Source organism: Salvelinus namaycush, unplaced genomic scaffold (assembly GCF_016432855.1).
Source record: "Salvelinus namaycush isolate Seneca unplaced genomic scaffold, SaNama_1.0 Scaffold493, whole genome shotgun sequence".
Lineage (NCBI taxonomy): Eukaryota > Metazoa > Chordata > Actinopteri > Salmoniformes > Salmonidae > Salvelinus > Salvelinus namaycush.
In genome coordinates, this window is record NW_024061190.1 from 146,480 (window position 1) to 156,628 (window position 10,149).

At 41.5% G+C, this 10,149-nt stretch overlaps 1 protein-coding gene across 2 annotated transcripts; it reads left to right on the forward strand.

The window, feature by feature from the left end:
• The first annotated feature begins 456 nt into the window (after positions 1–456).
• On the forward strand, positions 457–8,771 carry LOC120041636. 2 transcript variants are annotated; one of them, XM_038986502.1, is made up of 8 exons: positions 457–2,504; positions 3,456–3,519; positions 3,849–3,947; positions 4,051–4,194; positions 4,412–4,532; positions 4,621–4,692; positions 7,751–7,822; positions 8,346–8,771. In XM_038986502.1, the coding sequence occupies exons 4-8, from the start codon at positions 4,051–4,053 to the stop codon at positions 8,549–8,551; spliced, it is 615 nt and encodes a 204-aa protein (XP_038842430.1). In that variant the 5' UTR covers positions 457–2,504; positions 3,456–3,519; positions 3,849–3,947; the 3' UTR covers positions 8,552–8,771. The 2 variants fall into 2 exon arrangements, with proteins under 2 accessions (XP_038842430.1, XP_038842429.1); XM_038986501.1 differs by having other exon boundaries at positions 457–3,519.
• Positions 8,772–10,149: the final 1,378 nt, after the last annotated feature.

Genomic DNA, 10,149 nt, shown 5'->3' on the forward strand with positions numbered 1-10,149 from the left:
AGGAGCATGCCCAGGCGTTGTAGGAAGGTCATACAGGCACGTGGAGGCCACACACACTGCTGAGCCTCATTTTGACTTGTTTTAAGGACATTACATCAAAGTTGGATCAGCCTGTAGTGTGGTTTTCCACTTTAATTTTGAGTGTGACTCCAAATCCAGACCTCCATGGGTTGATAAATTTGATTTCCATTGACCATTTTTGTGTGATTTTGTTGTCAGCACATTTAACTATGTAAAGAAAACAGTATTTAATAAGAATATTTAATTCATTCAGATCTAGGATGTGTTATTTTAGTGTTCCCTTTATTTTTTTGAGCAGTGTATATGACTTTGTGGTTGTGGGTGGATTTCAACTGCTGGCTGGAATTCTCACTCAACTGTACCACTAATATGAACCTGTTCTACAGACTCTTGTAGACTACTATGCACTGAAAAACAGTTAATATGTTACAAATCAAAGCTTAACATTGAAATTTGTGATTTCAAATGATTAAGTTAAATTCAGATAGGCATGTTATGTGCTCTCTAACACAAACATAAAATGTGTTGTTATTGCTGTAGACCTTTTAACAGATCTAGGAGCAGTTGACCTCCACAGAATGTTAACATTAGCCACTAATATCTGACTTCAGTACAGTCTATAGCTGTTTGTTCATTAATACTTATATGTGGCCTTAATATACAGCATATGACCTGGTAAAGGAGAGGGGGATGGGAGGCTGCTCAATGATTGGCTGTAGTGTAGGGTGTGTCATACAATGTATCAAAATTTCAACTGCTGGCTGGAATTTTCACTCAACTGTACCACTAATATGAACCTGTTCTACAGACTCTTGTAGACTACTATGCACTGAAAAACAGTTAATGTTACAAATCAAAGCTTAACATTGAAATATGTGATTTCAAATGATTAAGTTAAATTCAGATAGGCATGTTATGTGCTCTCTAACACAAACATAAAATGTGTTGTTGTTGCTGTAGACCTTTTAACAGATCTAGTTGACCTCCACAGAATGTGCACATTAGCCACTAATATCTGACATCAGTATAGTTTATAGAGGTGTATCTGTCTGTCTGTGTCTTTCAGTTTCTATTTAGACTACATCAAATATGAAGAAGCTGTGCAGCCACACCATGTTCAACATGTTACCTAATTAGCTAGCTAGCTGACAATCTGGTTGACCTGTAGCATATAAACATTTGTTGGCACAGAAAGAAAGGGGATATGAAAAATGATTGATCAAATTCCTCCTGCCACTATCTGACTGGGTTAATAACTTAATATTAAGTTAATATGGACCCATTGTCTTAGACTTGAACTCTTGGACCAAACAGTGGGACTCTGATTTCAGCCATAGGGACTTGTGACTCGACTCCTGACTCCAACATTGGTGACTTTGACTCAACTCAGAGTAGCCATAGGGTCTTGTGAATTGACTCTGACTTTTGTGACTCAACTACAACACTACTGCCATTGCATGGCTACTACTACTGCTTCAACTACCAATTCTAGCAAGTTGTACCCCAGGTTGGGTACACTTTTCTGCTGCTCCCTCAAAAGCATTAAGCAGACATTTTGATTATACCTCCCTCCCCATAACTCTCTGTTGTTAATATCAGTAGGCTGTTTGAGTGGTCTGTGGGCAGGTAATTCATCTGATTGCTGATGGGTTAGGTTGCTAGATCGAATATTAACCTGCCATAAGCTACTTTTGTGTCAGCAAGTCTCCCCAGTGAAAAATGTACATATCCACCACTCCATCTCTCATGTACAGACCATTCAAGTAGCTGCACTTAACACCTCACTGATACTGATTGTGTAAGCTACAAACCCAAATTGTCTAAGGAAATGTGGCTAACAGTAATAACATTGCAGACATATTCAGAAATCTGGGCTGATGGAATCATTGTTATGCATATCTACTGGCCATAATTTCCGCTTGAGGTCCTGCCCCTCCCCCACTGCAAAGTGCACAAAAGTACCAAACTATCAAAGGTTTTATAGGTCAACACAGTCCCCCCCCTCCCCTGTCCTTTGTATATTATTTATATATACTTGTGTTCCCATATGTACTTCCTGTATTGATTTGTTGTTAATAAAAATATAATAATAATAAAAGATACACAGTTCCCCCTCCCCCATGTTGCAGCATAAATCTCTGCCCAAGGTTGCCATGTACACTATTTTGTGGTTTATTGATGTACTTTTAAAACTTTGCGGCAGGTGAAAGGTTTTGGTCGCTAGGTGGAAGTTGTTATACTACTTCTATATTGCAACGTTACCAACATGGCATTTTTAAAAAATCATTAATTTCCCTGTATTCTGCTAAAATTGTGCTAGTGAAGGTGGGTTTTGAAGTCTGGTTTTGAGCAGACTCCTAGAAATTTGAAATTGACCTGGCAAGCCTGTCCCTGCCTGAGCGTGATCACCACTGAAGTAGCTGTGCAGCACGTGTTTTAAGGAAGAGGAGGATGGTTGCAGATGTTTGCATTCATGCAAGAAGGTAAGCTATTAACTAAACTGTTAACCAATATTTTAGCTAAAATTGTATTTGGTGTATTGACAAGCAATGCATGTTCTCGTTGTCTTTATTTTTAATGAATTAATGTCAGTCATGTATGTCTTTCGGTGGAATCCAACATGCATTGACATGTCTGAAAGCCGCATTGTGTCAGATATACTGCGTCATGACAGATTGAAATTGGCAGGTTTATCCAAACAATTCATTAATGCGCAATTGTTACTTTGCATGTTTCTACCTTATAGTTATTTGTGGCTTGCTAACGGTTAGTGTGCTAGCTAACTGTTAGCGTGCTAGCTAACGGTTAGCGTGCTAGCTAACGGTTAGCATGCTACCCATGCTAGTTAAAAAATAATAATATGCTAGCTATGGTTGCAAGCTAGCTAATAAGTTTAGCATAATTGGTAAACGTGTCTTTGATTCAGAATACATGATTGTGGTTAACAATGTTACATGCATTGGAAAATAATATTGCTATAGTGTAACAAGCTAGCAAGAAAAGCCAGTTCCTTTTCATCTATTTTGTCAAGTTATAAGCCTGTATGTGTGTTAAAATATTTAAACCCCCTCATTAAATTCATGTATTGAAGTTGCGCCCGTTTTTTATAGCCCTTTCTTACCCAAATACCGTTTTTTACATTGAAATAATTCAGATGAAAATAAGAAATATGTTAAACTAATTAAGAAATAAGTGACCAGATTTTTTTTATTGAAAACCATGGACATTAGTTTGGGTGGGGGGAGGGGCGTGGTGCGGTTCCTAGTTCTTTTTTTTTTTGCACATAAAAGAGTGAAACACCACAACAAGAATAAGGGTTGTGGAAAGTGTCAATTTTGGTAGGACTGTGACAATTCACTGTCTTGAAAAATACATACATACAATACATACATATATTGGCAGATTCTTTAACCAAATCCCTATTTCTTACACAGATTTTTTAAGATCTAAAACATAATGGAAGATAAGAGTCCAGGAACCTACAAAGTAACCAATGCGGTATGTTTTCTGATTTGCCTAGTATTTAGAGTACGCTTGCCTTGCTTTAGCCAAACCACTCATACTGATTCTCTTTTAGTCCATCCATAAAAACAGATTCAGCTTTAGTTGCATGCAGGAACTTGCATAATGTGCTTATGTTATGCTTATACTTGCTTTTTTACCTTGAAAGTAGTTTAAAAAAACAGAAATTGTAATAGATGTTTGTTGGACCTCTATTAGTCAATGATAACAGTCATTGGTGTCCCCCAGCCCATCCCCTGTTGTGTGCCGAGCAATCTTGTCATTCTATTAAGTCTCAACTATTCTTTTTGTCTTCCTTTACAAAGGCACTGCAGAGGCTAAGAAGGCGCATGTAAAATCTAAAGAAGCATAGTTCAACTTGTGAGGCCAGATTTGAAAAGGAAAAGATAAATCCCGAAGCGCAGGTTTGTCAGTTGTTTAGAATGAGGATACTGGGGATGGTTGAATCGTTATCATATCCTATTGCCTAATTTGCACATGACTAATATCATTTTATTGTATCCTTAGATGTCAGACACCGAGGCTGCCAGTACCTCTGAGGCTGCCAGTACCTCTGAGGCTGCCAGTACCTCTGAGGCTGCCAGTACTTCTGGGTCGATAGTCAATGTGTTGGATGATGCACCACCGTTGATCAGAACAGACAGTATATACGTAAGTTAAAGTGTCATTCAACACCAGCACATACTGTAAGTTCTTGTGAATCAGCTTTGTAAATCAAAGATGGGCAAGTGTGCACTTTCATCCCATATTCATAGTATTATAACATAAACAAGTAGAGGAGCACAGTCGTAACTAATCAAAATGTGCCGGTGTCCAAATACTTTGTCATCTGTCTAGTTATCCAATATAATTTTTTTCTTCAATACAGTTGACCAAAGCTATGCTTGGATACAAGACTGATGACTCAATAACCAGCATTGGCAACAGTGTAGATGGTTATGTCCCAGGATCATCAGAGGAAGGCAATTTTTATGAAGAAAATCTGACAGGTATGTCTATACTTTACATACACATGGACCTATTCTTAATTACAATGTCCTGTTTGAAAATTACATGTTTTCCACTGATGTTTTCCAGGAGAGATGTCAGTGATTCGGGCCAAAAAGCCAATGACCAAGGGAAAGCTGGGGCAAAAGAGAGACTCACACGGTAAGCATGTTTCCTGCTGCCTTCAGTCAGTGTAAGTCTGATGGCCTTGAGATAGAAGCTGTTTTTCAGTCCCAGCTTTGATGCACCTGTACTGACCTCGCCTTCTGGATGATAGTGGGGTGAACAGGCAGTGGCTCGGGTGGTTGTTGTCCTTGATGGTCTTTTTGGCCTTTCTGTGACATCGGGTGGTGTAGTTGTCCATGAGGGCAGGTAGTTTGCCCCCGGTGATGCGTTGTGCAGACCTCACTACCCTCTGGAGAGCCTTACGGTTGTGGGCGGAGCAGTTGCCGTACCAGGCGGTGATACAGCCCGACAGGATGCTCTCGATTGTGCATCTGTAAAAGTTTGTGAGTGTTTTTGGTGACAAGCCAAATTTCTTCAGCCTCCTGAGGTTGTTTTGTTGATGTTGAGTGTGAGGTTATTTTCCTGACACCACACTCCGAGGGCCCTCACCTCCTCCCTGTAGGCCGTCTCATCGTTGTTGGTAATCAAGCCTACCACTGTAGTGTCGTCTGCAAACTTGATGATTGAGTTGGAGGAGTGCATGGCCACGCAGTCATGGGTGAACAGGGAGTACAGGAGAGAGCTGAGAACGCACCCTTGTGGGGACCCAGTGTTGAGGATCAGCGGGGTGGAGATGTTTCCTACCCTCACCGCCTGGGGGTGGCCCGTCAGGAAGTCGAGGTCCCAGTTGCACAGGGCGGTGGGTCTCGAGCTTAATGACGAGTTTGGAGGGTACTATGGTGTTAAATGCTGAGCTGTAATCGATGAACAACATTCTTACATAGGTATTCCTCTTGTCCAGATGGGTTAGGGCAGTGTGATTGCGATTGCGTTGTCTGTGGACCTATTGGTGCGGTAAGCAAATTCGAGTGGGTCTAGGTGTCAGGTAGGGTGGAGGTGATATGGTCCTTGACTAGTCTCTCAAAGCACTTCATGATGACGGAGGTGAGTGCTACGGGGTGCTAGTCATTTAGCTCAGTTACCTTAGCTTTCTTGGGAACATGAACAATGGTGGCCTTCTTGAAGCATGTGGGCACAGCAGGCTGGGATAAGGATTGATTGAATATGTCTGTAAACACACCAGCCAGCTGGTCTGCGCATGCTCTGAGGACGCGGCTAGGAATGCCGTCTGGGCCAGCAGCCTTGTGAGGGTTAACACGTTTAAATGTTTTACTCACGTTGGCTGCAGTGAAGGAGAGCCCGCAGGTTTTGGTAGCGGGCCGTGTCAGTGGCACTGTATTGTCCTCAAAGCAAGCAAAGAAGTTGTTTAGTTTGTCTGGGAGCAAGACATCGGTGTCCGCAACGGGGCTGGTTTTCTTTTTGTAATCCGTGATTGACTGTAGACCCTGCCACATACGTCTTGTGTCTGAGCCGTTGAATTGCGACTCTACTCTGTCTCTATACTGACGCTTAGCTTGTTTGATTGCCTTGCCTAGGGAATAGCTACACTGTTTGTGTTCGGTCATGTTTCCGGTCGCCTTGCCATGATTAAAAGCAGTGGTTCGCGCTTTCAAGTTTTGCGCGAATGCTGCCATCAATCCACGGTTTCTGGTTGGGGAAGGTTTTAATAGTCACCGTGGGTACAACATCACTGATGCACTTTCAAATAAACTCGATCCCAGTCCACGTGACCGAAGCAATCTTGAAACGTGGAATCAGATTGGTCGGACCAGCGTTGAACAGACCTGAGCACAGGCGTTTCCTGTTTTAGTTTCTGTCTATAGGCTGGGAGCAACAAAATGGAGTCGTGGTCAGATTTGCGAAAGGAGGGCGAGGGAGGGCTTTGTATACGTCGCAGAAGTTAGAGTAGCAATGAACCAGAATCATGCCAGCCCGGGTCACGCATTCCATATGCTGATAAAATTTAGGGAGCTTGTTTTCAGATTAGCCTCGCTAAAATCCCCATCTACAATAAAAGCAGCCTCAGGATATGTGGTTTCCAGTTTACATAGAGTCCAATGAAGTTCTTTCAGGGCCGTTGAGGTATCTTCTTGGGGGGGATATACACGGCTGTGATTATAATCGAAGAGATTTCTCTAGGTAGATAATGCGGCCGGCATTTGATTGTGAGGAATTCTAGGTCAGGTGAGTAAAAGGACTTGAGTTTCCTGTATGTTGTTATGATCACACCCCGAATTGTTAATCATAAGGCATACACCCCCGCCCTTCTTCTTACCAGAGAGATGTTTGTTTCTGAGATGCGTGAAGAAACCGGGTGACTCTACGTACTCTGATAACGTATCCCGAGTGAGCCATGTTTCCGTGAAACAGAGAATGTTACTATCTCTGATGTCTCTCTGGAAGGCAACCCTTGCTCGAATTTCGTCTACCTTGATGTCAAGAGATTGGACATTGGCGAGTAGTATACTCGTGAGATGTGGGCGATGTGCCCGTCTACAGAGCCTGACCAGAAGACCGCGCCATCTGCCATCTGTGGCGCCGTTGTTTTGGGTCACCTACTGGGATCTGATGCATTGCCCTGGGTGATAGTCGAAACAGAGGATCCGCTTTGGGAAAGTCATATTCCTGGACTTAATGTTGGTAGTTGACGTTGCTCTTATATCCAGTAGTTCTTCCCGGCTGTATGTAATAAAACTTAAGATTTCCTGGGGTATCAATGTAAGAAATAACACATTAAAAAACAAAATACTGCATAGTTTCCTAAGAACGCGAAGCGAGGCGACCATCTCTGTCGGTGCCATAAGTATTCTGGCCGTACTGTGCTGGTCCAGATCTGTTTTGTCTTCATCAGTTAGTGTATTTCCAACCATGCCAGCACAGAACGGTTCAGTTTGGATTGTACAGTGGTGTGAAAAAGGTTAGGATGGAGTCTGCCTTCATTTCAGCATGGTATTGTGCTTTCCCCTCTCAATACATGGCTGTATCTGTAGGGTTTGGGTGGCTGTAGCCGTCCCTCTCATACCATATTCAATAGGCTTGAATGGCACAGCTGTTATAAACCTGCATTTTGAGTTTTTCCAACAGTTATCGCTTATGGATTGGTTGATAGGTTGGATTGGGTGAAACTGACATGATTTCCACTGATGTTTTCCAGGAGAGATGTCAGCGATTCGGGCCAAACAGCCAATGACCAAGGGAAAGCTGGGACAAAGGAGAGGCTCACACAGTAAGCATGTTTCCTGCTGCCTTCAGTCAGTGCGTTTTCACTCTGTAGTGTCAGCTTATGGTACTGTGCTGGTCCAGATCAATCCTGTTTTCATCAGTTAGTGTATTTCCAACCATGCCAGCACAGAACGGTTCAGTTTGGATTGGACACAAGTCAAGACGTTAGATCTGAACTAGTGTGTCAGGATAGATGATAACACAGAAGGATTACCACACTTTACATTGTTTTTCCTGGGTGAGGGAACTTAATTTAATAAGTATTGCTTTTATTAGAAGGATTACATTGCAAACCTTTTGATGGGCTTAGATTTCATACAGATTGACTCTGCCTTGATGTCAGCATTGCACATTCTTCTCTCACATCCTTCTCTATGTAGTTATTTAGTTGGGATTGTTAGTTTAACCTCAACACTCTCTGCAGATACAGCTGCAACCTGGTAGAGTTAATACAGAGATGAACACATACTGTATTGTACTCAACCTTTATTTAATGTAGTCATTCATAATGTCATCTCTTTCCAAAGGTGCCAAAGGAACAAAAAGGTTTTGGTCGACAATAGAGGTGGATGCAGTTGAAGATTCCTTGATGAATTTTATCCGAATGGGAAAAACGCCTGGAAAACAAGACTGTGAGAAATGCATTGCTGCTTCTGGCCAAGCGCTAGTAAACAGGGACTGGAGAGCAGTAAAGTTCTATGTACACAACAAAATAGTTGCAGATCAGAGATAATAAGTGTATAAGATGCTTCTATCTTGGTGTACCTCTGAGGATTTAATGGGACTTACTTGACTTAAGCTCATAGGCAGTTGATGAATGTCCTCCATCTCACTCTGTTTGGGGGAAGTTTTCCCAGGTGGGTTGTTCACTTTTGGAGTGACTAAGGTCTCAAGAATACAAAGCCTGCTGACTTTGAATGTTACAGAAAAATAAAATACATTTTTCTAAACTATTAATCTGTTACTTGGATATAATGACTCCATTACTGAAATGGTTGTTCCAGTTTAAATACTTTACAGTAGAACTACACTACAGTAGAACTACACTACAGAAGAACTACATTACAGTAGAACTACACTACAGTAGAACTACACTACAGTAGAACTACACTACAGCCGTTGAGTTGCCATCCGTGTTGCATCATTGTGGCATTCTACATGCAATATTTTCAGTCATAAAATAGAATGAATGCATCAAATATCGATGTAATAAATGTATCACTAGTCACTTTAAACAATGCCACTTTATATAATGTTTACATACCCTGCATTACTCATCTCATATGTATATACTGTACTCTATACCATCTACTGCATCTTGCCTATGCCGTTCGGCCATCGCTCATTCATATATTTATATGCACATATTCGTATTCATTCCTTTACACTTGTGTGTAAAAGGTAGTTGTTGTGAAATTGTTACATTACTTGTTAGATATTACTGCACGGTCGGAACTAGAAGCACAAGCAATGCGCTACACTCGCATTAACGTCTGCTAACCATGTGTATTTGACCAATTTGATTTGATTTGATTTGCAATGTGCGGTCTCAAGTAGGTGGTAAAATTACAAGTGATCTTTTTTCAAGAAGTCAGCAACTTTCGGTGATTTCCTCATATTAGATTTTTTTTCTAGCTCATGAGTGTAATTTCTGTGCTTCTATGATGTCTGGAAAGCAGGGTCCTAAAAAGGTATGTAAATGTGAGGAGTCCTAAATTGGTTAGAAATGCAAGACTGTGTGTGTGTGTGTGTGTGTGTGTGTGTGTGTGGAGTGTGTGTGTGTGTGGAGTGTGTGTGTGTGTGTGTGTGTGTGTGTGTGTGTGTGTGTGTGTGTACTCCCTGGATGAGGAGATGTAATCTCATGTTTTGTCCACAGAAACCAACAGGAGAGATCAGAGTCAGAGATTCTCAGTGGTCAGTCTTCCCAGAGTCATCAAACAGACCTGGCCTCCATATTCAGTGTATGTGGTCCTGTTATGTACATTTGTTTTTGTTTACCTCAAGTAAAGTTGATCTGTCAATCATTCATTAATGTGTTAATGAGAAAGCATTTTGTCTCTTGCTTAACTTATTTACTTTATTTATTCCAGTTGCTTGAAGAGAAAATGATGACATTTGTGAAGAACGAGCTGAAGATGTTCAAGAGGATTCTTAGTCCAGAACTCCCAGAAGGCTTTGAGAGTCAGAAGCAGGATAAGGAAGTGGTGGACGCTGAAGATGAGAAGCAGGAGAGCAGTGCCAGAGAGGGGGCTCTGAAGATCACACTGCACGTCCTGAGGAAAATGAACCAGAAGGAGCTTGCTGACACACTGGAGAAATGTAAGATCTGTC

Coding starts and splice junctions, on each gene's coding strand:
- LOC120041636 (XM_038986501.1), top strand. CDS start 4,051: ATGTCAGACACCGAGGCTGCCAGTACCTCTGAGGCTGCCAGTACCTCT. Junction 4,693..7,750: donor GCAAAAGAGAGACTCACACG/GTAAGCATGTTT, acceptor GATGTTTTCCAG/GAGAGATGTCAGCGATTCGG. Junction 7,823..8,345: donor ACAAAGGAGAGGCTCACACA/GTAAGCATGTTT, acceptor CTCTTTCCAAAG/GTGCCAAAGGAACAAAAAGG.